Source organism: Mesoplodon densirostris, chromosome 16 (assembly GCF_025265405.1).
Source record: "Mesoplodon densirostris isolate mMesDen1 chromosome 16, mMesDen1 primary haplotype, whole genome shotgun sequence".
In the NCBI taxonomy this organism is placed as follows: domain Eukaryota; kingdom Metazoa; phylum Chordata; class Mammalia; order Artiodactyla; family Ziphiidae; genus Mesoplodon; species Mesoplodon densirostris.
In genome coordinates this window covers 88,224,530-88,246,275 of record NC_082676.1, presented here as the reverse complement: position 1 = coordinate 88,246,275, position 21,746 = coordinate 88,224,530, and the positions used below count along the sequence as shown (strand labels likewise).

General features: G+C 53.4%; 1 protein-coding gene across 5 annotated transcripts in view; it reads right to left on the bottom strand.

Moving 5' to 3' along the window:
• The window catches only part of PRKAR1B (protein kinase cAMP-dependent type I regulatory subunit beta), a 96,814-nt gene that overhangs the window by 70,635 nt on the left and 4,433 nt on the right, over window positions 1-21,746 (bottom strand). For 3 of the 5 annotated variants that reach the window (XM_060077825.1, XM_060077826.1, XM_060077821.1), the window contains exons 1-2: window positions 14,676-14,701; window positions 13,531-13,727 (exon numbers count right to left, since the gene is read on the bottom strand). In XM_060077825.1, the coding sequence (XP_059933808.1) occupies window positions 13,531-13,707 (177 nt within the window). In that variant the 5' untranslated portion in view covers window positions 13,708-13,727; window positions 14,676-14,701. Of the gene's footprint in view, window positions 1-13,530; window positions 13,728-14,420; window positions 14,487-14,675; window positions 14,702-21,746 lie in introns of those variants that run through there. The other 2 variants (XM_060077822.1, XM_060077824.1) reach the window with 2 other exon arrangements.

Sequence of the window (21,746 nt, the reverse complement as noted above, 5' to 3'; positions counted from 1 at the left end):
ACTTTGAGCAACGTGTCAAAGTTGCTACCAGACTCCAGAGCTCAGCCCACAGCGTCCAAGGCCCCGGCGAGCCTCTGAGGCCCCCCAGCCCCACCAGTTCACCCGAGGGCAGGAAGTGCCCCCGCTCTGCTCACCAACATGCAGGAAACAGGAGGTGGGCGCATAACAGGGAAGCAAACCTCTCGTTATCTTCCCGCGCTTTTCATTACTGCTTTTTAAAAACTGTTTACACACAGAGGGTGCAAAATCCAAAAAGTGCAAAGGTACATGGGGTGACGGGGTCTCCCACGGCCGACCCTCCAGCTCCATGTCCCCAGAGCCACCTGGCGACAAGCTGGTCCCTGGATGGGACCAGGCTTCCCAGCACACGGCCCCGGATGGTCGCGGGAGGTACCAGCTGGTTCCTTTCTACAAGCTGTTGCACCTACACACGACCCTACAGAACAGCCAAAGCCAGGAGAGAAGCTCTGACTCACGCCAACATATACAGGGTCTTCGTCCAACACCCAACGCTTCCAAGGCTGAGGAACAGCCCCAGGTGCCTTGTGGGTGGGAAGGAGGGGTTTCCCTGAGGGTCAGCTCTGGACACACCAGCAATCACCGATTGCTCCAGAACTGTCTTCCAAGTACTCAGCTCGCCACTCCTCTGTTACCGTGACAACAGTCATCTCATCCTTGCTGAGACCAGCGCCAACATCTCCCTGGAGCCAGGAGTCACTGGGTTATTTCCCACCCTTTGTGAATTACTGGGTGACACGCCGGAAATGTGTTATTTACATTGTACGTTAATTCTACTCAAAGTTAAGACTGTCGGTAAGACTCCCACTTTTATGGAAATCATTACAAACGTCACTGACTGTTCTTGTAAACCACAAATTTTCACTATCAATAGAAATGTCAGTTGCATCTCAAGTGAGAGACTCTAGGCCTTTGCTCCTAGAAATTATTAAAAATAAGAACAGTAAGGGAATTCCCTGGTGGTCCAGCAATGAGGACTCCACACTCTCACTGCCGAGGGATCGCGTTCAATCCCTGGTCGGGGGAACTAAGATCCCACGAGCCGTGTGACCAGAAAAAAAAAAAAAAAGAACAATAATATACACAAAAATGAGTCAGTGGGGTCTTAAAGCGGGATTTGGGAGACATGAGTGGGAAAGGCCCCTGCACTGCAGTGTAAACTGTTTATAGTGACACCGGGGCTCTGCCAGCGCCCAGGAGAGAGGAACCAGCAGAGGCCCTAGGCCACCAAAGGACGTCTGGAAGGTCAGGCCATGTGGGAGTGACCAGGCTCGGAGGTGATGGTGACACGGGGCAGAGGCGTGGGCAGTGATGTAGGTGAGGTCGGGAGGAAGTGACCCCAGGCTTCCTGTAGAAGCGAGGGAGCCGAGAAGCGCTTGTCTCAGCAAATGAGGGGACTTCTCTTAAGTTGAGGTAAAATTCGCACAACATAAAAACTAACAATCAGCCATTTTAAAGTGTGCAACCCTGTGGCATTTAGTACATTCACAATGTTATGCAAACCTCTCTAACAGCTAGATCCAAACGTTTCATCACCCCAAAACACCGGGTACCCCACTGGCAGTCCCTCCATGCCCTCCACCCAGGCCTAGCACCCACTAACCCACCTTCTGCGTCCAGGGATCCGCCCATCCTGGACATGGCCATGGACAGAATCATACGGTGTGTGCCCTCCCGCGTCAGACTTCTCCCACTCGGCACACCGTCTTCAAGGAGCATCCGTGTGTGGCAGGTGTCAGCACGTCCCTCCTTTTGGTGGCTAAATCGTACTCCGCTGTGTCACATCTCGACGATCCATTAGTGAGCTGGTGGCCACGGGCTGGCTCCATCCTTTGGCTGCTGTGCGTAGCGCTGCCGTGGACGTGAGTGTGCAGGTTTGCGTCTCGGTACTGTGTTCAATTCTTGGGGTTACCCCTGGAGCATGAATACCCCTGGGGCAGGGATACCCCTGGGGCAGGGGGCTTGTGCTCAGCTCAGTGAAGGACCCCCCAGCGGTCTCCACCAGCCACTCCCAGCAGCAGAGCCATCCCCCAACACCCTTGCCACTTTCTGTGTACTGGTTTGGTTTTGATCTGGCCGACGTTGAGTTGGGTTCTGGACACACTGACTTCGAGATAACGGAGCGACCTGGCCTTGGGAATGGCCCACAGACCCTACAGACAGCGGCTGACCCAGGGTCCACAGTCACGGTGAGGACCCCAGGCTCCCTGTGCAGCCACCAGAAGCCATTTGTCTTCAAGAAAGCCGTGGCCCAGGCCTTGTTTTCTTGGACCAGTAAGCAGCCCTGTCCTGGCACAGAGATGATTTTCCGTCTTTGGCAGCAAAGGGTCAAATGAGGCAGGATACAGGTGGTTCAAAACACGAAGCCACTTCAGGGGCTTTTGAGAGGACACGGCGGGCCGGGAGCCAGGGCCCCCCAGGGCGCAGTAGGATGACCGCCCCCAGGCTCTGCCTCGACCACACCAGACCGTCATTTCTGGATGGCATCCCTCTCCCCCGCCGGGAGATTCCAGGAAAACCTCTAATTCTCAGAGCTCCCCCTTCCTGTCTCCTGTTTTCACGCTGCTGAGTTGTCTTGGCTGCGAATGGTAGAGGGCACGGGGTCAGGACAGGCGATCCAGGCCAAGGGAATCTTCATAACAAGAGTGTGGGAACAGCGTTTCCAGAAAGCTCCGCGGCCAGAATCTGCCCCAAAATGCGTAAGGCAGCTCCAAGGACCGTCCCCGTCCTGCCCTTGGGGCCCAGAGCTCCCTGGGCCACGAATGGTGTGCTTCATCACCTTCTGACCACGTTTTTCCTACGCGAGGGGTGAAATGCAGCCTTCCAGTCTGAGAAGAGACAACACGCAGGGGGGTCTAGGGAGACTTTCCAGAACTGAGCTGACCCCCCCCACACAACAGCACACATGCCTGGGACAGTGGGATCCCTCCCCTCCGCTCCCCACTCCCGGCGTGGCTGGGCGAGGACACCGGCTGCCCCATCCCTCGTAGGGGATTCCCAGGGTGAGGGGTCCCTCGTAGGGGATACCTAGGGTAAGGGACTTGTCCAGGGCACCCAGCCACCCAGCGGCAAGGCAAGAAGAGAAACAGAGAGCTTCAATCATTTATTGAGCATCTTCTGTAGACCAGGCCTCAGACAGAAAATGCAACAGGGAAAAAGGCATAGTTCTTTCATGAAGGAGGTTACTGTTAGAGCTCAAACAGGACAGAGATGGCGGTCACAGCAAGACAACGGGTGAGCACCACCGAAGGACCAGGTACAAGGGGCTGCACCAGCAGTGGCAGGCTCTTAGACCATCCTCAGCAAGGAGAAGTCAAAGAGGGCTTCCTGGAGGAGATGCCTCCTGAGTCCACCCAGATGAGAAGAGCTGAACCAGGGCACGTGGGCAGTTCTGAGCTCACCCCTCGCCCCCCTCCTCCCCAACCTGTGGCAAATTACGTTTGTGTGTCTCTTCATGACGTGGCAGCCCTCTCCAATGTTTGTTTCATCCAACTCTTCAGAGTCAGACTCTGATTTTATTGTCTGCTATTTCTTCCATTTCTGCTTCATTAACTTCTGCTTTTACCCTTATAGTTTTTCCTCGTTTCTGTCTTGCTTTCTTCCTCTATTCCTGGCTTCTCAGGTGGCACCTGGGCAGTGGGTTGCAAAAGTGTCCCTTAAAATTTCATGTCCACCCAGAACCTCAGAGAGTGGCTTTATTTGGAAATAACTCTTCACAGATACAATCAAGTTAAGACAAGGTCATCCTGGATTAGAGCGGCCCTAATCCATAATGGGTGTCCTTATAAAAAGAGGAAGTTTGGACAGACACACAGGGGCAGTCTGGTGACGCATCTGCCAGTCAAGGGCAGCCCCCAGAAGCTGGGGAGGGCTGGGGCGGACCCCGCCCCCCGTCAGAGCCCCCAGAAGCAACCACCCCTGCCAAAGCCTTGATTTTGGGCTTCTGACTTCCAAAACTGTAAATATCTGTTTTAAGCTGACCATTTTTTGACAATTTGTTATGGCACCCTAGGAAACTAAGACACACAGCTCATTAATTTATCATCTTATCTTCTAATGAAGTTATAAATTTTCCTGCAAGTACCAATTTTGCTGCATTCCACATGTTTTGACATGCAATGCTTTTATTGTCACTCAACCTAAATATTTCCTAATTTTTTATCATGACAATCTTTAACTGATAAACCATGCAAAAGCTCATTATCGATTTCCAAATGTATGGAGCGGCTTCTGGCTCTTTCTCTTTTTTTCTGGCTATCTTTTTATTAATAATTTGTAACTTTATTGGGTTGTAGTCAAAGGATTCGGTTTCTGAGTGAGAAAAAGACTTAAACTCATCCTGGGATCCCCTGAAATAACATGTTGCACTAGGTACTTCATTCTCAAATTCTGAAGCTCTGATTTACACACACCTTTCCAGGATCTCCGATGTAACCGGATCAACACAAGGCAGATGCCGTGTCCACCCCAGTCGCAGCCCCACTGTCACACAAGCTCGGATGGGAAACGCTGTGCTTCCCAAGGAGCTCACCACCACGTCCTCAGCACCCAGAACAGCGTCCGGCACAGAGCAAGTGTTCAATAAATAGTGGTGGAATGAATGAATGAATGAATGAATGAAACCTTTTGGGAGAACTGGCACAACTATCAGTGGATGCTTCTGAGCTTCATAATTCTATTTCTTAAAATACATCCTAAGGAAACAATGAGAGGCGTCAAAAAGATATCTGTACCAGAATGGCCCCTGCAGTGCTTAAAAAAAATTTTTAATCCAACAAGCAACAATAAGAGATTGCTTAAATCAAGTTAGAGACATCTATGTAACAGGATATGCTGCACCACTAAATCATACTTTTAATATATTTAGTAATCATATAAAGTTTGGTTTAAAACACTAAAAAGCAGGATTCAAAATTATATATAGTCAGGGAATTCCCTGGTGGTCCAGTGGTTGGGACTCTGGGCTTTCACTGCCAGGGCCTGGGTTAATCCCTGGTCGGGGGACTAAGATCCTGCAAGCCGCACGGCGCGGCCAAAAAACAAAACCAAAAAAATTATATATAGTCAAGAGAATGGAAAGAAAAACCACGAACTGGGAGAGAATATTTGCGAAACACATATGTCTGAAAAAGGACTTGTATGCAAACTGTACAAAAAGCTCTTAAAACTCAACAATAAGAAAACAACCCCATTGGAAAACAGGCAAAAGATCTGGACACCTCACCAAGGAAGATTCCCAGATGGCAAAGAAGCACAGGAAAGATGCTCCACCTCATATGTCTTCAGGGAAACGTGAATTAAAACAGCAATGAGACACCATTACACACCTATCGGGACAGCCAAAATGCAGAGGGTGACGACAGCAAAGGCTGGCGAGGCTGTGGAGCGGCAGGAACCCTCATCCGTGGCTGGTGGGGATGCAGAAGGGCACCGCCGCTTTGTTTTTTTTTGTTTGTGTGCTTTTGTCTTATTTTGTCTTGCTTTTTTGCCACGCCACACGGCTCGTGGGATCCGAGTTCCCCGACAAAGGACTGAACCCGGGCCCTCGGCAGGGACACCGTGGAGTCCGGACCTCTGGACGACCAGGGAACTCCTGGTGCAGCCACTCTGGAAGACAATCTGGTGTCTGTCTTCATGCAACCCAGCAATTGCACTCCTGGTATTTATCAAAATGAGTTAAAACTTACATCACATAAAAACCTACACACGGACCTGTACAGCAGCTTTATTCACAATTGCTAAAGCTTGGAAACAACCAAGATGTCGCTCAGCAGGTGATCGATAAGTAAACTGGGGTCCATCCAGACAGTGGAATATTATTCAGCAATAAAAATAAATGAGCTAGGAGCTTCCCTGGTGGCGCAGTGGTTGAGAGTCTGCCTGCCGATGCAGGGGACACGGGTTCGTGCCCTGGTCCGGGAGGATCCCACATGCCGCGGAGTGGCTGGGCCCGTGAGCCATGCCCGCTGGGCCTGAGCGTCCGGAGCCTGTGCTCCGCAATGGGAGAGGCCACAAGAGCGAGAGGCCCGCGTACCGCAAAAAAATAAAAAATAAAAAAAAATAAATAAATGAGCTGATATTAAGTCATGAGAAGACTTGGAGGAAGCTTAAGTATGTATCACTAAGTGAAAGAAGCCAGTCTGACGCTGTAGCTGGAAAAGGAGAAACTATGGAGACAGTGAAAGGATCAGGGGTTGCCGGGGGCTGTGGGGGGAGGGGCGGACAGGTGGAGCAAAGGGGATTTTTAGGGCAGTGGCTACTCTGCATGACGCTATGATGACGGAAACATGTCATAGGTTTGTCCAAACCCACAGACTGTACACCAGGAGCGAACCCTCAGGGGCGCCGTGGACTTTAGTCAATAGTAGCGTATCAGTGTTGGCTGTCCTTCTCTCGAAGCGCTGCTTGGTGCTCTGAGGCCCGTCTGGGCCTGGGGAGGACCCCGGCCACCAGTGTCTCCAGCCACCCCTGCACCCCCAGCCTCAGCCTCCCGCAAAGCTCGCTGCCTCCACCGCCCTCCAGCAGACCTTGGCACCGGCTGCCCGGTCTAAGAGCGCCCAGGACCCTCCCACCCGCACTCAGAACCCTGGGGACCCCAGCCCCCGCACCCCAGCTGCTCTGCAAACCCTCCTCATTCCACCTTCCCAGCGCCCCACCCACTCGGCCTCCCCGACACCCGCCCCCCGCTCAGTGAAGCAGACATGGCAACGACCAGGGAAGAAACCATCGGGGCCAAAGGTTTGGGGGCACCCGCTTTCTTCTCCTTTTTAATTTTAAAGACCTGGTTTCCCTAAGTAGTTACAGGTTCGCAGCAAACATCACAGGGAGGCACAGAGACTTCGCACACGCCTCTCGTCCCCTCGCTCGCACAGCCTCCCCGGGGCCTCTCCACGCTGCAGAACGGGCAGCCACCAGAACGCACCCAGACTACAGCCTGGACCACTGTCCCTGCGCCCCGCCACCTCCAGACGGCCTCCCGCCCCAGCCTCCGGCCCACCCAACGCTCCAGCGACCGTCTCCGCAGCTGCAGCCTTCCACGGCTCCAGGGTGGCCCGAGCTGCCCCCGCCGCGTTAGCCACCAAGCCCATCGCCCCGAGGACAAGCCTTCGTCCAGAGAGCGTGCTCCCCGAAAACGGCCCCACGATGACCCTTGCCACCCGCAGGGCACGGCCTTCTGTCGGCCCCTGGGCTGAACGCGGACTCACCCCCTCCACCCTGGCTTCCCCGGTGGCCCCCCAGCACCGGAAGACTTGGGCAATCAACGTGCCGGGGGGATGGACCGCCCCTCCAAGACCCTCGGGATTTCAATGCCAGTCCTGCCAATGGACGCTTCTGTCTGCCACCAGAACGACACATGCAGTGCTGGTCACCAGGAAACACAGGCTGATCCTCCACAGTCACCGGATGTATCTGATGCCCAGTGTAGACCACAGCCACAGGAAGGGCCACGTGGGCCCTGACAGAATTCACTTCCATGGAAGCCGCGGGCCGGGTTCTCCCCAAGGGAAACACAGCGTAACTTGCTCGTTTCATTAAAGGCACAGAGTGAGCCTGGGTCACCGGCTGTCTGAGCAACGGACCAGAGGGAAGCCACCACTGCACCAGGAAGGAAAGCCTGCTGGATGAGGCATCTACGGACACAAAAGAGAGCAAGTGGCGTCGGTGAGGGCTCGGAAAAGGGCGGGGGGCTCAGGGCCGCAAGGCCACGAGCTCACCCGGTCCTTGGGGAGCAGATGGGCGACAAGATTCAAGAGCCGCCAACACACAGACACGCAGCCCCCAGGGCCCTTCCAGAAATACCTGCATAGGTACCCAGTGTTTCTGTTAAATCATTTCCTTGGCATAAAGGTGTTTTCTGGAGCGGAAAAAACAAAAAAACTGAAAGCCATCAAACACAAAACGATGGAACGATGACGCATCCATGTCATGGAAAACTTTACAGCCACAAGAGGCCACAGAAATGCTACTAATACAGATGCAAGGCAACGTGGGTGCACTTAATGCCACTGAAATGCACACTAAAAAAAGGCCAAAATGGTAAATTCTATTTACCACAATAAAAAATGCTATTAAGAAGAAAAAAGCAAACAAAAAATGCACATATATACAATTATCCACATCCTTACGTAAGCATGTCCTGCGGAGCAAGAAAAGTCCTCGGAAAAATGTAGGGTGGGTACACAGGTGCAGGGTCGTGGGTGCATTTTTATAGTAATCTTTCCTGTACAATTTAAAATCCATTATTAAAGGGATTGATGACTTTATCATCACACGATCCGCCACAAGACTGAATCTTGGAGAAGCTCCAAGGCTGTGTTTGGCCAGCGGGTATGGACTATCTTCCCCCCTCAAGCCTCCACCCTGGAATAAGGCCACCTCCTCACCGGCTCACTCACCGAGGCCTGGGTACTGGGTGCCACACCCCAGCCAAGGCAGCACCCCGAGAGCTGGGCCATCCCCACCAACCTGTGCCGGCAGCTGCAGCCTCTGTGCTTATCAAGGTCTCACACACACGCTTCCTGCTCTCGACACAAGTGGAGAAAACTGCTCCTCCCCAGGCTTCCAGCCTGGCCAGCCTCCTGCAGAGAGAGGGGCCCGGGACCCAGCACACCCCGGCCCCAAAGCCAGAGCCTTTCCTGCTCCCAGGCCGAAGCAGCTCCCTGGTCACCCCGCTCAGCAGACGCAGCGGGAAATGAGACCCCCCCGTGGGGTTTCAGGACTCCTTAAGGCACTTTACATTTGGGGATCCCAGGTCCATGTGAACACCCACTGCAAACATTGGAGACGTTCTCCCCAGAAAAATGCACCTGCCTATAAAAGCTTGCACACGATTTCAGAGAATCCACCAAATCAGCCCCGAAGCCTGGAGCCTAGGCCTTCCAAGTCACCTACCTCTTCCAGACCTCGGTCCTCACCTGTCAAAGGCAGGTAATAAATTGCCTCTCCAGGCAAGAACGATCAATGAATCTTCCTCAGCCTCTGCGCTCGCCCCAGCCTCTCCCCCAAGCTCCAAACTCATAGCCCCTGTGACGATTTAAACACATCCGAAGCCTTACTCTTAATTTTTCCTGTCCAACCGTGTCTCTGTCTCTTCCCACTGGCCCCTTCTTGGCTCAGGACTTCAGGCCTCGGACCAAACCCGAGGAGTCACGGCCCATGTCTCTTTCCTCACCCCACCCCCAATCCACCAGCAAGACCGGAAAGGCCCCCCAAAGAAAACGGCCCACCTGGCCCTCTCACTCCACCCCCAGGGGACAGGAGCATCCTCACCCCTGCCAAGTCTAACAACCAAAAGCATCTTGGCCACTGAAATGTCCCCTGGGGGCAAGAGGTCCCCCGCTGAGACCCTCTGCTCTAGTTTCGCTCTGCAGCCTCAGCTCAGGTCTGGCCTGGACCCTGCCTCTGGCCTCCTAATGGGCTCCCTGCCTTGGTCCGGCTGAGAAGTCCCGTCCTGTGAGACACGTCACCTGGCTGGGGTCATCTGTGAACAAGTAGAGTTACATGAGGATGTACCGTCACCCACCTGACCCTCCCTCTTCAAAGGTGCAGGAAACAAGCACCCCCCCTCCAGTCCCCTGTCCTCCGTACACAGGCCAGCGACTGGACTCCTCCCCTACACGGCGACCTCGAAAGTAACCAAAGATTAAAGCCACGTGGCCATGTTCACCTATCAACTAAAAAACAGGTTTTTATTTATTTTTTTAAGGTTCATTTATTTATTTATTTATTTATTGGCTGCGCAGCATGTGAGATCTTAGTTCCCCAACCAGGGATCGAACCCACGCCCTCTGCGTTGGAAGGGTGGAGTCTTAACCACTGGACCGCCAGGGGAGTCCCTGAAAAACAGGCTTTTAAATTAAAACAGCCGGGGCTTCCCTGGTGGCGCAGTGGTTGAGAGTCCGCCTGCCGATACAAGGGACACGGGTACGTGCCCCGCTCTGGGAAGATCCCACATGCCGTGGAGCGGTTGGGCCCGTGAACCATGGCCGCTGAGCCTGCACGTCCGGAGCCTGTGCTCCGCAGCGGGAGAGGCCACAACAGTGAGAAGCCCGCGTACCGCAAAAAAAAAAAAGAAAAAAGAAAAAAGAAAACAACAGCCAAGCTGACTAGGGTGGGTGGCTACAAGCACAGTGTCTGGTGGGGCTGAATCAATGCTGCGTTTGGAGAGCTCCTTGACAACACCAACAAGACTTCTGTGACCTGGTAATTCCACCTGGAATTTCAGTAATTCCATCTCTGAAAAGCTGTACTAAACACTACTACATACAGAAAAAAAATAAATCTATGTACAGATATGTCCCTGTGGCATTATTTTTTTAATACATCTTTATTGGAGTATAATTGCTTCACAAAGCTGTGTTAGTTTCTGTTGTACAACAAAGTGAATCAGCCATATGCATACATATATCCCCATGTCCCCTCCCTCTTGTGTCTCCCTCCCACCCTCCCTATCCCACCCCTCTATGGTCACATAGCTTGAGCTGATCTCCCTGTGCTATGCGGCTGCTTCTCACTAGCTATTTTACATTTGGTAGTGTACATATGTCAGTGCTACTCTCACTTCACCCCAGCTTCCCCTTCCCCCCTACCCTGTGTCCTCAAGCCCATTCTCTACGTCTGCATCTTTATTCCTGCCCTGCCACCAGGTTCATCAGTACCATTTTATTTAGATTCCATGTATATGTGTTAGCATACAGTATTTGTTTTTCTCTTTCTGACTTACTTCACTCTGTATGACAGACTCTAGGTCCATCCACCTCACTACAAATAACTCAATTTCGTTTCTTTTCATGGCTGAGTAATATTCCATTGCATATATGTGTCACATCTACTTTACCCATTCATCTGTCAATGGACATTTAGGTTGCTTCCATGTCCTGGCTATTGTAAATAGTGCTGCAATGAACATTGTGGTACATGTCTCTTTTTGAATTATGGTTTTCTCAGGGTATATGCCCAGTAGTTGGATTGCTGGGTCATATGGTACGTCTATTTTTAGTTTTTTTTTTTTTTTCTTTTTGCGGTATGCGGGCCTCTCACTGTCGTGGCCTCTCCCGTTGCGGAGCACAGGCTCCGGACGCGCAGGCCCAGCGGCCATGGCTCACGGGCCCAGCCGCTCCGCGGCATATGGGATCCTCCCAGATCGGGGCACGAACCCGTATCCCCTGCATCGGCAGGCGGACTCTCAACCACTGCGCCACCAGGGAGGCCCTATTTTTAGTTTTTTAAGGAACCTCCGTACTGTTCTCCATAGTGGCTGTACCAATTTACATTCCCACCAACAGTGCAGGAGGATTCCCTTTTCACCACACCCTCTCCAGCATTTATTGTTTCTAGATTTTTTGATAACGGCCATTCTGACCAGTGTGAGGTGATACCTCATTGCAGTTTTGATTTGCATTTCTCTACTAGTTAGTGATGTTGAGCATCTTTTCATGTGTCTCTTGGCCATCTGTATGTCTTCTTTGGTGAAATGTCTATTTAAACAGATGGAGAAATATACCACGTTCTTGGATTGGAAGAATATTGTGAAAATCACTATACTACCTAAAGCAATCTACAGATTCAATGCAATCCCTGTTAAGCTACCAATGGCATTCTTCACAGAATTAGGACAAAAAATTGTATGGAAACACAAAAGATCCCAAATAGCCAAAGCAATCTTGAGAAATAAAAATGGAGCTGGAGTAATCAGGCTCCCTGACTTCAAACTATACTACAAAGCTACAGTAATCAAGACAGTATGGTACTGGCACAAAAACAGAAATATACATCAGTGGTACAGGATAGAAAGCCCAGAGTTAAACCCACTCACATATGGTCACCTAATTTACGACAAAGGAGGCAAGAACATACAATGAAGAAAAGACAGCCTCTTCAATAAATGGTGCTGGGAAAACTGGACAGCTACATGTAAAAGAATGAAATTAGAACACTCCCTAACACCATACACAAAAATAAACTCAAAATGGATTAAAGGCCTAAATGTAAGACCAGAAACTATCAAACTCTTAGAGAAAAACACTCTTTGACATAAAACCACGGCAAGATCTTTTCTGACCCACCTCCTAGAGTAACGAAAATAAAATAAATAAATAAATAAACAAATGGGACCTAATTAAACTTAAAATCTTTTGTGCAGCAAAGGAAACCGTAAACAAGATAAAAAGACAACCCTCAGAATGGGAGAAAGTATTTGCAAATGAAACAATAGACAAAGGATTAATCTCCAAAACATACAAACAGCTCATGGAGCTCAATATCAAAAAAACCAACAACCCAATTAAAAAATGGGTGGTGTTATTTTTAATATTAAAACACTGGAAACAACTCAACTGTCTAATCATGAGGAAAACATTGAGAAAACTTTTCTGGATCTTCTCAACACACTACACAATCATTTACACTGAGGACCATGAAGAATGTATAACACATGAACAACATAAAATATAAAATTGCATCCGTAACATGATTCCAACTATGTTTCAAAACCACAATGCACGGTTGGGGGGGAACAGCTGGAAAGGACTCCAGGTGATTTCTACTTCTTCTTTCCACTTTTGAACTTTCCAATTTTTCTTTAAAAGGCATGTATTACTTTAAAATGTGTTTTAACAGACTGTTTTAAAGGGAAGAAATAAATCCATTTCTTTGCGTTAAGGCTACCTCTGTCCACAGGAGTGCCCATCAGAAGTAAAACACCGCTGAGCTCGGGGACGCAGAGGTGCTTAAAACAGACCTGGTCCCCAGCTGGGGTCCCGTTCAGTCCCCAGGGACAGGTAGGTCGTGATACAAAGACCATGAGGAGGAACCTGAGGTCACCCCAGAGAGAAATCTGGGTGGCCAGGCCAAGGAGGAAGGCAGGAAGCGTGAGGCAGGGGAGGGAAAGCTGGACGGGACCACAAGCCGCTCCTGCCCCAGCCTGCTGCTTCCTAGCCCCGAGCCCCAAGGATGAACCAGGAAGGGGGTGAGAGCTGTCATCCACACAGGAGTGAGCTGGGCGTCTCCCTCCTCAGGAGAGAGGGGGCGGGTGTGGCACGTGCTCCCCCCACATGTCTGAGGGGCAGGCCAGCGTCTGCTGAGGCTCAGAGACGCAGATCAAGGGAATCTGACCTCCAACGGCCCCGCCACATTCTCTATCAGGACTGTTTCCTTTTACCCCAGTGCCAATGGCATCTCTAACCAGTCCCCCGACTGGGGACCGCCAGCGACCCCACAAGCTACAGTCACAGCCAGCAGTTCCCAAACGTCCGCACCGCCTTCCAGGAGGCCTCCTGAGACCCTGTGCCACTGGAAGAAGAGAGGATTTCTGTGGCGGGAATGAAGCCACCGTGGCCTCCCTGCCCACCTCCCCGCAAAGAGCCGCAGGAGGCCGTCCCGCGGGCGCCCCGCCCCCTCCTGAGCACGCAGGTAGCGGAGGGGAGGCCCGACGGGGCTTCGGAGCCACACACACATACACCTGCACCGGCTGGGGGGTGGGCGGGGGGAGGACCAGGTGCCGGAGCCACTGACCTTCTCCAGCTTCTCGAAGTGCTCCCGGAGGAACCTCATGGGGCGCTCGGGCTTGGAGATGCAGAGCTGCACGATGCAGTCCTTGAGCACCTGCTGGACGCTGTGCTTCTGCACGTAGAGCTCGCAGCTCCTCAGGCCGTCGTCCTCCTCAAACTGCTGAGCCGATGGCGAGGCCATGGCGACCCGCTGCCCGCTTCCTGCGGAGGAAAACGCGAGTCCTGCCGGCCTCGGAGGGGCAGGACTCCCGCGGCCTGTGAACACGCGTCTTACACGCACCGTAAGGTTTATCTGGTGACCAACGTAACCTGGTGACACGCCAGGCGTTTTATTCTGCTGCTGTCAAAGCCCCCTCACCCTGGGGGGCAAAGCTCAACTCTAAACAGATGCTCGCGGGTATGGGGGGGGGGGGGGTCCGGCAGGTTCCGGGCGGGCGCGGCTGAGAAACCTGACGACGGAGAAGCGGGGCCCTGCGTGTGCAGCCCAGGCGGTTATGGGGTCTCACTTGCGTCCATCCCTCCCCCTTTGGAGGACAGTGTGTGCCTGGAGCGCCCTCCGCGAGCTCCCGAGGAGATGGCGGGGGGACGGGAGGAGCTCTTACAGGAAAAGAAAGGGAAACGAAAACAAACGGACGGGCCTCCTGGGAAGATGAACCCGGCGAACAATGGCAGGGCCGCGCGTTCGGCCCGCGCTCGGCCAGGTCACAGTGACGGCCCGGAACCCGGCCAGCCCGCCAGCGCCGCGCACGCAGGTCGGCGACCCCGGCCCCCCCAGCCCCCCGATCACGGCTTTCGGCCCCGGACCGGCCAAGGGGGCGGTGGCTCCCCGAAACTTCCTGGGGCCTCCCGGCCGGCGGGGGTTTCCGGAACAGACCCCTCCCCAGCCCCGCGTACCTGGATGCGCGGCACCGGAGGCCGGAGGCGGCTGCGCGGGGACGCGCGGGCGCGGGGACGGCGGGCGAGCGGGTCCCGCACTGCAGCTGCGCCGCCCTCCGCCCGCCCCCGCGCCGCGCCGGTCCACCACCAGCCCCGCCGCCCCCTTCCCGCCGACCGCGCTCCCGGCCTCCCCCGACTCCCCGCTTGCCCCCTCCCCGCCCCATCTCACTCCCGCCCCCCACCCCGTCTATCTCCCACATCCCCAGGACCCACCTCTCCCCTCCCCACTAGATTTCCTCTCACCGGCAGCCTACCCCGTCCCCCTCCTTCTTTCCCCCTCCCTCTTTCCCCCTCCTCCCTCTCTTTCTCCTCCTCTTCCCTTCCGCCACCCCCCAGCCCCTCCCCCGCCCCCACGGCATTCAGGCTGACAGGCCTCACGCTGCACAGACAGACCCACAGATCCATGTGAAACTGTTCAGCTGGGCCAGGACCACTACTACCGCCCCCCAGGCTCCCTCCTCACACCTCCACCCCCTCCACTGGAGACCCCGCGATTGCCCAGATTGTCCGCCCTGGCTGGTGGCAGCCACCTGCTGCCTTGGGGGTGATGGCTTCCCCCACCTTCACACCTGGGGTGTCACATCTACATGTCACAGGACCTGCATTGGTGGCCAGGCAGGTCTAGGCTACTCCTTTTCTTGGTTAAGGGCACCAGCTTCACCCAGATGCCCCAGGGGGAAATCACAGGGTCATCCTAAATTCTTCCCACCACCCATGGGCTTCCAGGAGGTCAGAGGCCAGCACAGCCCCTAATCCACCAGCCCAGGCCTGCAGGAAAGGGAATCACCCTTATTTTCCTGTTGCCTAAAGTCATGTTTTGCTCCCATTCTGCCAGGGTGGTGGTGGAAACGTCATCTCGGGCGGTTGGGGGGCCCCAACGCTTTACCTGGAGCGGTCTGAATACCAGGAGATGGGGTAGGGATCTCAGGCCTTTAAAGGGGAAGACCTCTGCTCTCCCACCCATACTGCCCCGTCCACAAAGACACATTGCAGGGTGGCCGGCTGACCCGCACGCACCCCAGCAGGGCTGAGGCTGACCCAGCTTCTTCCTGACGGCTTGAAGAGAAAGGAAGAGGATGTGCTCAGGTGGTCAGACTAGGAGCTCCTTCCTGCCGCTTCATCCCTGCCCTCGGCGTGCCTCCTGGCCCATCCCCACCTCAGGTACAGTCACACCTGTCCCATCACGCTTATTGCAAGAGTCATTTTCGGGAACTGAAGTCCAGTCTCAACTGAATCAAAACGTTATTCCACAACTAATTTAAGCCGTTGGCTGTTTCTCCACTCCGCCTGCCCGATTGCTCAGACCTCCTCTCCCCGCTTGCTGCCCCTCCTCCCCCTCCCCAGTTACTCCTGGCTCCTCAGGGTGGCCTGGTGAAGAGGATGACAAAAAATTAGGGCCAGGTTTCACTTGACGGACTTGGGTGGGGGCATATGCTCCAGGGCTGGCTTTTGTTCTCGGACTCTCCTGGGGTGCTCCAGGGATCTCTGCAGGGACCTTCCCCCTGCACGGTTCTGTGGGAGCGGGAGACCCTCTCCGAGGATGGCCTTCTAACCCCGAGCCCCCCCTCCACACACATAGCCTCATCCTGGCAGGGAGCCCCCTGGACCACGTCTTGCAAGACAAGGACCTCTCCAGGTTCAGGGCCTGGCGGTCGGCTGGGTGCACCAAGCCCACCAGAAACTTGGTTCCTCCGCCTCTCTCAGCTGTGGCTGGACGAGCCCCATCCTCACACCACCGCGGTGGCAGCTCCCACCAGCCTGTCCCCTGCAGACCCTTCCAGGCCACTTGGGTAGCTACTTCAGAGGCCCTGCCATTCGGGGGCTACAAGCAGGCTCTCCCTAAGAACTCCCTCCCCACCTTCCTCAAGGAGTAGTGCAGGGCCAGGTCCCCCACCCGTGGCCCAGCCTGCAGACAAGCCCCCCCTCCATCTCTCCGGTGCCCCTGCCCCCTGCGTCGCCTGAGTGGAAGGGAAATGCTTCCAACACATCCAGCTCACTCACTGCTTCAAGGAGGGGAGCCAGGGACCCTCGAGCAAGCCTGGCCTCGCCCTGTGTCTGGGCCAGGCTGTGTTAACAAGTAAATGTCTGCATTGATGGCACAGCGGTTGTTTGCAGCTGATCCAAGTGGCTCCACCCTGAACGACACGATCCCCCCAGCCCTCTCCCTCCGTGATGGGGGGCAGCGAGCACAGGGTCCGTCAGGGAAGCTGACTAGACCACCAGCGGCCAGTGGCCTTACATGAGGACGGCAGGCCTCCCCCTCACGGAGCAGGGACAGGAAACTGTGTGGACCAGTGATGCCATACACAGCTGGGTCGATGTCACCACCGCTGGTTGGTGACAAGTCCCGGTTTACTGGGTGTCCTGAAAACATTCAGTGGTGATCATGTCATCATTCAGAAGTCCCAGCAGGTCGTGCTGGTCCATGTGTCCCCTCCACCCACAGCGAAGGACCCACCCCAGCACAGCCAGCAGAAGGGCTTCACGTGCCCCAGCCCCGAGGTCCTCACCTCGTCCCTGGAACCCGAATCACCAAGTCTTGCAAAGGTCCAACTTCAAAGCCACATTATTTTCCAACCACCCCTCTCCCCCGCCCCAAACTCCTGGCTCTGCCAAGTCCAGTTCACCCAGCAAGACTCAACGGGGACGTTGCTTCTGCGGGGAACCCTCCCTGTGGCTCCCACACCTGAGGGCCAGGTTGGGCCCTGGGGTGCCGCCCAGGGCTCCCTGCAGCTGCAGCTCTATTCTAAGTGTGCCAGAGGCCATTTGCTGAACTTCCGTCCCCCCCATCCCCCCGCCACTGTGCCGAGAGCCCCAGGGAGCACGGATGCCATGTCCTGTCGTTTAGACTCTGCCGGGCAAGGAGACAGATATCCGCTGGGGGTGAGGAAAGGAGGGTTCTCACCCGCCCTCCCGGCGCCAACGTGGGCCCTGCCACCTGACCAGCGTGGGGCCGTGGGGCCGGGCCGGGGGCTTTACCTGGAAGAGCCATCGAATCTCCCCCACCCGTCGAGGTGGGTGTGGCTCTCACCCCAGCTGACAGGAACTGAAGGGACCGGGGGGTGGGAGCAGAGCAGGAGGCACACGGCCAAGGCCGTGGCCACGAGCGCCGCCAACCACAGCTCTTCCAGCCACGTCCCGCATGGCGGAGCCAAGGCCCGTGACCACGAACGCCGCCAACTACAGCTCTTCCAGCCACGTCCCGCATGGCGGAGCCGGGAGAGCAGGGGGCCCAGAGCGGGGTGAAGGGGAGGGACACGGCCTGCCCCAGGCCCCGGAGAGGCGGCAGGAAGCAGTTGGTGCCTCTAAACCACACACACTGCTCCCGGGGATGGTTCGGGGGTGTGGCGGGTGGCCCCCAGGCGCGTCCGAGGCATCTAATCCACACACTGCTCCCGGGGATGGTTCGGGGGTGTGGCGGGTGGCCCCCAGGCGCATCCAAGGCACTCCCAGCAGAGGACCCAGCCCTCTGGGTGGACCCGGGGCCACCTTCAGGGGACACAGCTGAGCCCTGCCTGGGCTCCTGACCCACAGACGCTGAGGTAATCAGGGGGCGTAAGGTCCTGAGTTTATGGTGACACCCCCAACCTCTGCAGAAAACAAAGCTGGTGACAACCTCAAGCAGCAAGGGCCGCCCGTCTCCAGGGCCCCACCGTGCTTTCGCCTGTGCCTGACGAGTGTCTTCCCCCATCCCTGTTGTCCTCAGGCATCCTGCCCTCTGTTCCTCCCGGCACCTGCTCAGGACGTCCTTCGACTGACTGTCCCCCCACCCCCGAGCACCGAGCACCGAGAACGGGCTCCGTGAGGAGGAGGAGCTGCTGCGGATGCCAGGGACCCCGAGCACCCCATGAGAACCGGCCGGAGGAGATAGCGAATGAATGGACCAACCAAGCGCATCTGCTTACATCAGTTTATTATGCTGGTGAAACGACACACTTCACAACGTTTGTAACCAGGACACTGAACGAGGGGGTCCTGGAACAGACCTGAAGTTGCTTTTTCCTACCTTGGCTGGGTCTTTAAAATCTATTCGGAGGAGTTTCCTTCTCTTCTCCTGCCTATACATTTTGGCTCAAACGTAGAGAATTTCAAAGTTCTACTGTCATGTTAAGATATAAACCCAGGGTCAACTCAGTCATTGTAAGTGTCCAGAGCTATGAAATGATCATAACTCAAGCCTGACTTGAAAGTTAAAGCCTTTCCCTTCCTCTGGTGAGGCTGAGGCGGGAGGCGGGCCGGGAAAGGACAGAGGAGCTTTGCTTTTTCCCTCTTACTCCACCATCCACCTGCCCCAAACCTGACCTCGGAACAGCCTCTAGCAACTAGAATTCCCAACCCGGGCCACGGAGCCAGGTGCCTCACGGACACGGGATCACACAACGCGTGGCCTTTCGTGGCTGGCTTCTCTCACTGTGCTTGACGTGGTCGAGGTTCACCCACACGGTAGCAGGTGTCAGCTCCGCATTCCTGTTTAAGGCTGAGAGTCAGATGTATGCCTCGTGTACTGTGTATCCACCCGCCCATTGCGGGCGGGTGGGGTGCTTCCGCCTTTCAGCTGCTGTGAATATGCTGCTGCGAACGAGGGTGCCAAACCCGAGTCCTTGCTTCCCCTTCTTTCACCCATACATCCCGATGGGGAATTGCCAGATCACTTGCTAATCCTGTTTAATTTTTTCAGGAACCACCACACTGTTTCCACGGTGGCTGCACTATTTTACATTCCCGCCAGCGGGGCTCAAGGGTCCTAATTCCTCCACATCCTCCCAAATGTCTGTCAGTTTCTGCTTGTTTTTTATAAGAACCATCCTAACAGGTGAGGTGGTGGCCAGACCTTCACAACAGGCACAAGCAGCTGGGCCCTCCTCCGCCACACTCTGACGGCCACAGCGAGTTACAGGCCAGCTGGGGCTCCACTTTACTGGGAGAGGACTGGCCATGTGTGCAGAGCTGGGGGAAAATGGGCTACTGTGGAAACAACTACACTGAACATGTTTTCTGGCTGTGGGATTTTGGCAGACATGCCTTAGAGAACCTCCCTTCTAGTCGTAACTTGCTAAGATTTTAAATGACAAATGGGCATCAAATTTCATCAAATGCTTTATCTGCAACTACTGAGATGATCACACAATTTTTCTCCTTTTTTAAAAATGTGGTTGGACTTCCCTGGTGGCGCAGTGGTTAAGAATCTGCCTGCCAATGCAGGGGACACGGGTTCAATCCCTGGTCTTGGAAGATCCCACACGCCAGAGAGCAACTAAGCCTGTGTGCCACAACTACTGAGCCTGTGCTCTAGAGCCCACGAGCCACTACTGAAGGCCACGAGCCACAACTACTGAAGCCTGTGCACCTAGAGCCCGTGCTCTGCAACAAGAGAAGCCATCGCAGTGAGAAGCCCGTGCACCACAATGAAGAGTAGCCCCTGCTCGCCACACAACAAACACCCAATTCAGCCAAAGATAAATAAATAAATTTATTTTTTTAATGTGGTAAATCACATTAATTTTTAATGTTAAAAAATTAACTTGCGGGCCTCCCTGGTGGCGCAGTGGTTAAGAGTCCGCCTGCCGATGCAGGGGATACGGGTTCGTGCCCCGGTCTGGGAGGATCCCATATGCCGCGGAGCGGCTGGGCCCGTGAGCCATGGCCGCTGGGCCTGCGCATCCGGAGCCTGTGCTCCGCAACGGGAGAGGCCACAACAGTGAGAGGCCCGCATACCGCAAAAAGAAAAAAAAAAAAAAAATTAACTTGCATTCCTGGAATAAACTCAATCTGGTCTCAATGTATTATCTGTTCTAAAGTGCCTATTTCCAGATTTAATTTATTAAGATTTTGTTTAGGATTTTTGCATCTGTGTTGAAAAAAGTTGATCTCTAATATTCCTTTCCGTAATTTCCCTCTCACTTTTTGGGATCAAGGTTGTGACACTGGCTCCACAAAATGAGTTGGGAGATGTTCTTTCTTCCTATTTTCAGATTGGAGTTATTTCCTTTTTTTAAAAAAAAAAAAACTAAGTTGAATTTTATTAAAATGTAAAACTTCTGCTCTGCCAATTACTGTTAAGAAAATGAAAAGCCACCGAGTGAGAGAAAATAGTAAAACATATATCTGGTAAGACGTATCAAAATATATAAATCTTAAAACTCAACAATAAATACAATTAAAAATGGACAAAAGATCTGAACATACATCTCACTAAATAAGATAGAAAATGGAAAACAAGGATATGAAAAGATTCACAACATCATACGCCATAAGGAGTTGCAAATAAAACGACGAGATGCCACTACAGACCCATTAGAATAGCTAACATTCAAAAAAAACTGACAATACCAATTGCTGGCAAGGATGTGAAGTAACAGTCAACTCTCATTCATTACTGTCTGGGAATGCAAAATGGTACAGGCACTTTAGAACACAATTTGGCGGTTGGAGTTATTTCCTTATTAAGTGTTCTGAAGTGTTTGCTGGTAAAGCCATCTGTGATTATAGCCTTTATTGTGGGAAGCTTTGAAATGATAACTTCAACTTCTTTAATAGGTAGTAGGCTATTCTGAGTTTCTATTTCTTCTAGTGGAGGTTTTGGTAAATTATGTTTTCCTAGGATTTCCTCTATTTCATATATTTTTTGGCATAAAGTATTATTACTTTAGTATCTTTTTAATGTTTAGAACCTTTCATGATAAACTCCTTTATCCTCATGTTGGTATTCGTGCTTTTGAACTTTTTTTTCCTTTGTCAGTCCTGACAGGCGGGTTATCAGCTTTATTAGCCCTTAAAAAGAATAAACTCTTGGTTTTAATAATCTCTGTTGTATGTATGTTCATTTTACTGTTTCATTAATTTCTGTTCTAACCTTTATCATTCCCTTTCCTTTACTGTGTTCAGATTTGTCCGTATATTTTCCTGTTGGGGAAAAACAAATCAACTTTTTTTTTTTTTTTTTTTTTTACCCTAAACGGGCCACTGGAAGCAATTACAAAAGTATTTGTGGAACTAAAGAAAAACATCTGACATCAATTTGACTCTTGTCCCTGTGAAGGCACCCTGTTCTCTCTCTGGCAGTCTCCTACAAACTCCTGTTTTTCTTTGGTATTCCTAAATTTCTTTTTTTTTTTTTTTTTTTGCGGTATGCGGGCCTCTCACTGTTGTGGCCTCTCCCGTTGCGGAGCACAGGCTCCGGACGCGCAGGCTCAGCGGCCATGGCTCACGGGCCCAGCCGCTCCGCGGCATATGGGATCCTCCCAGATTGGGGCACGAACCCGTATCCCCTGCATCGGCAGGCGG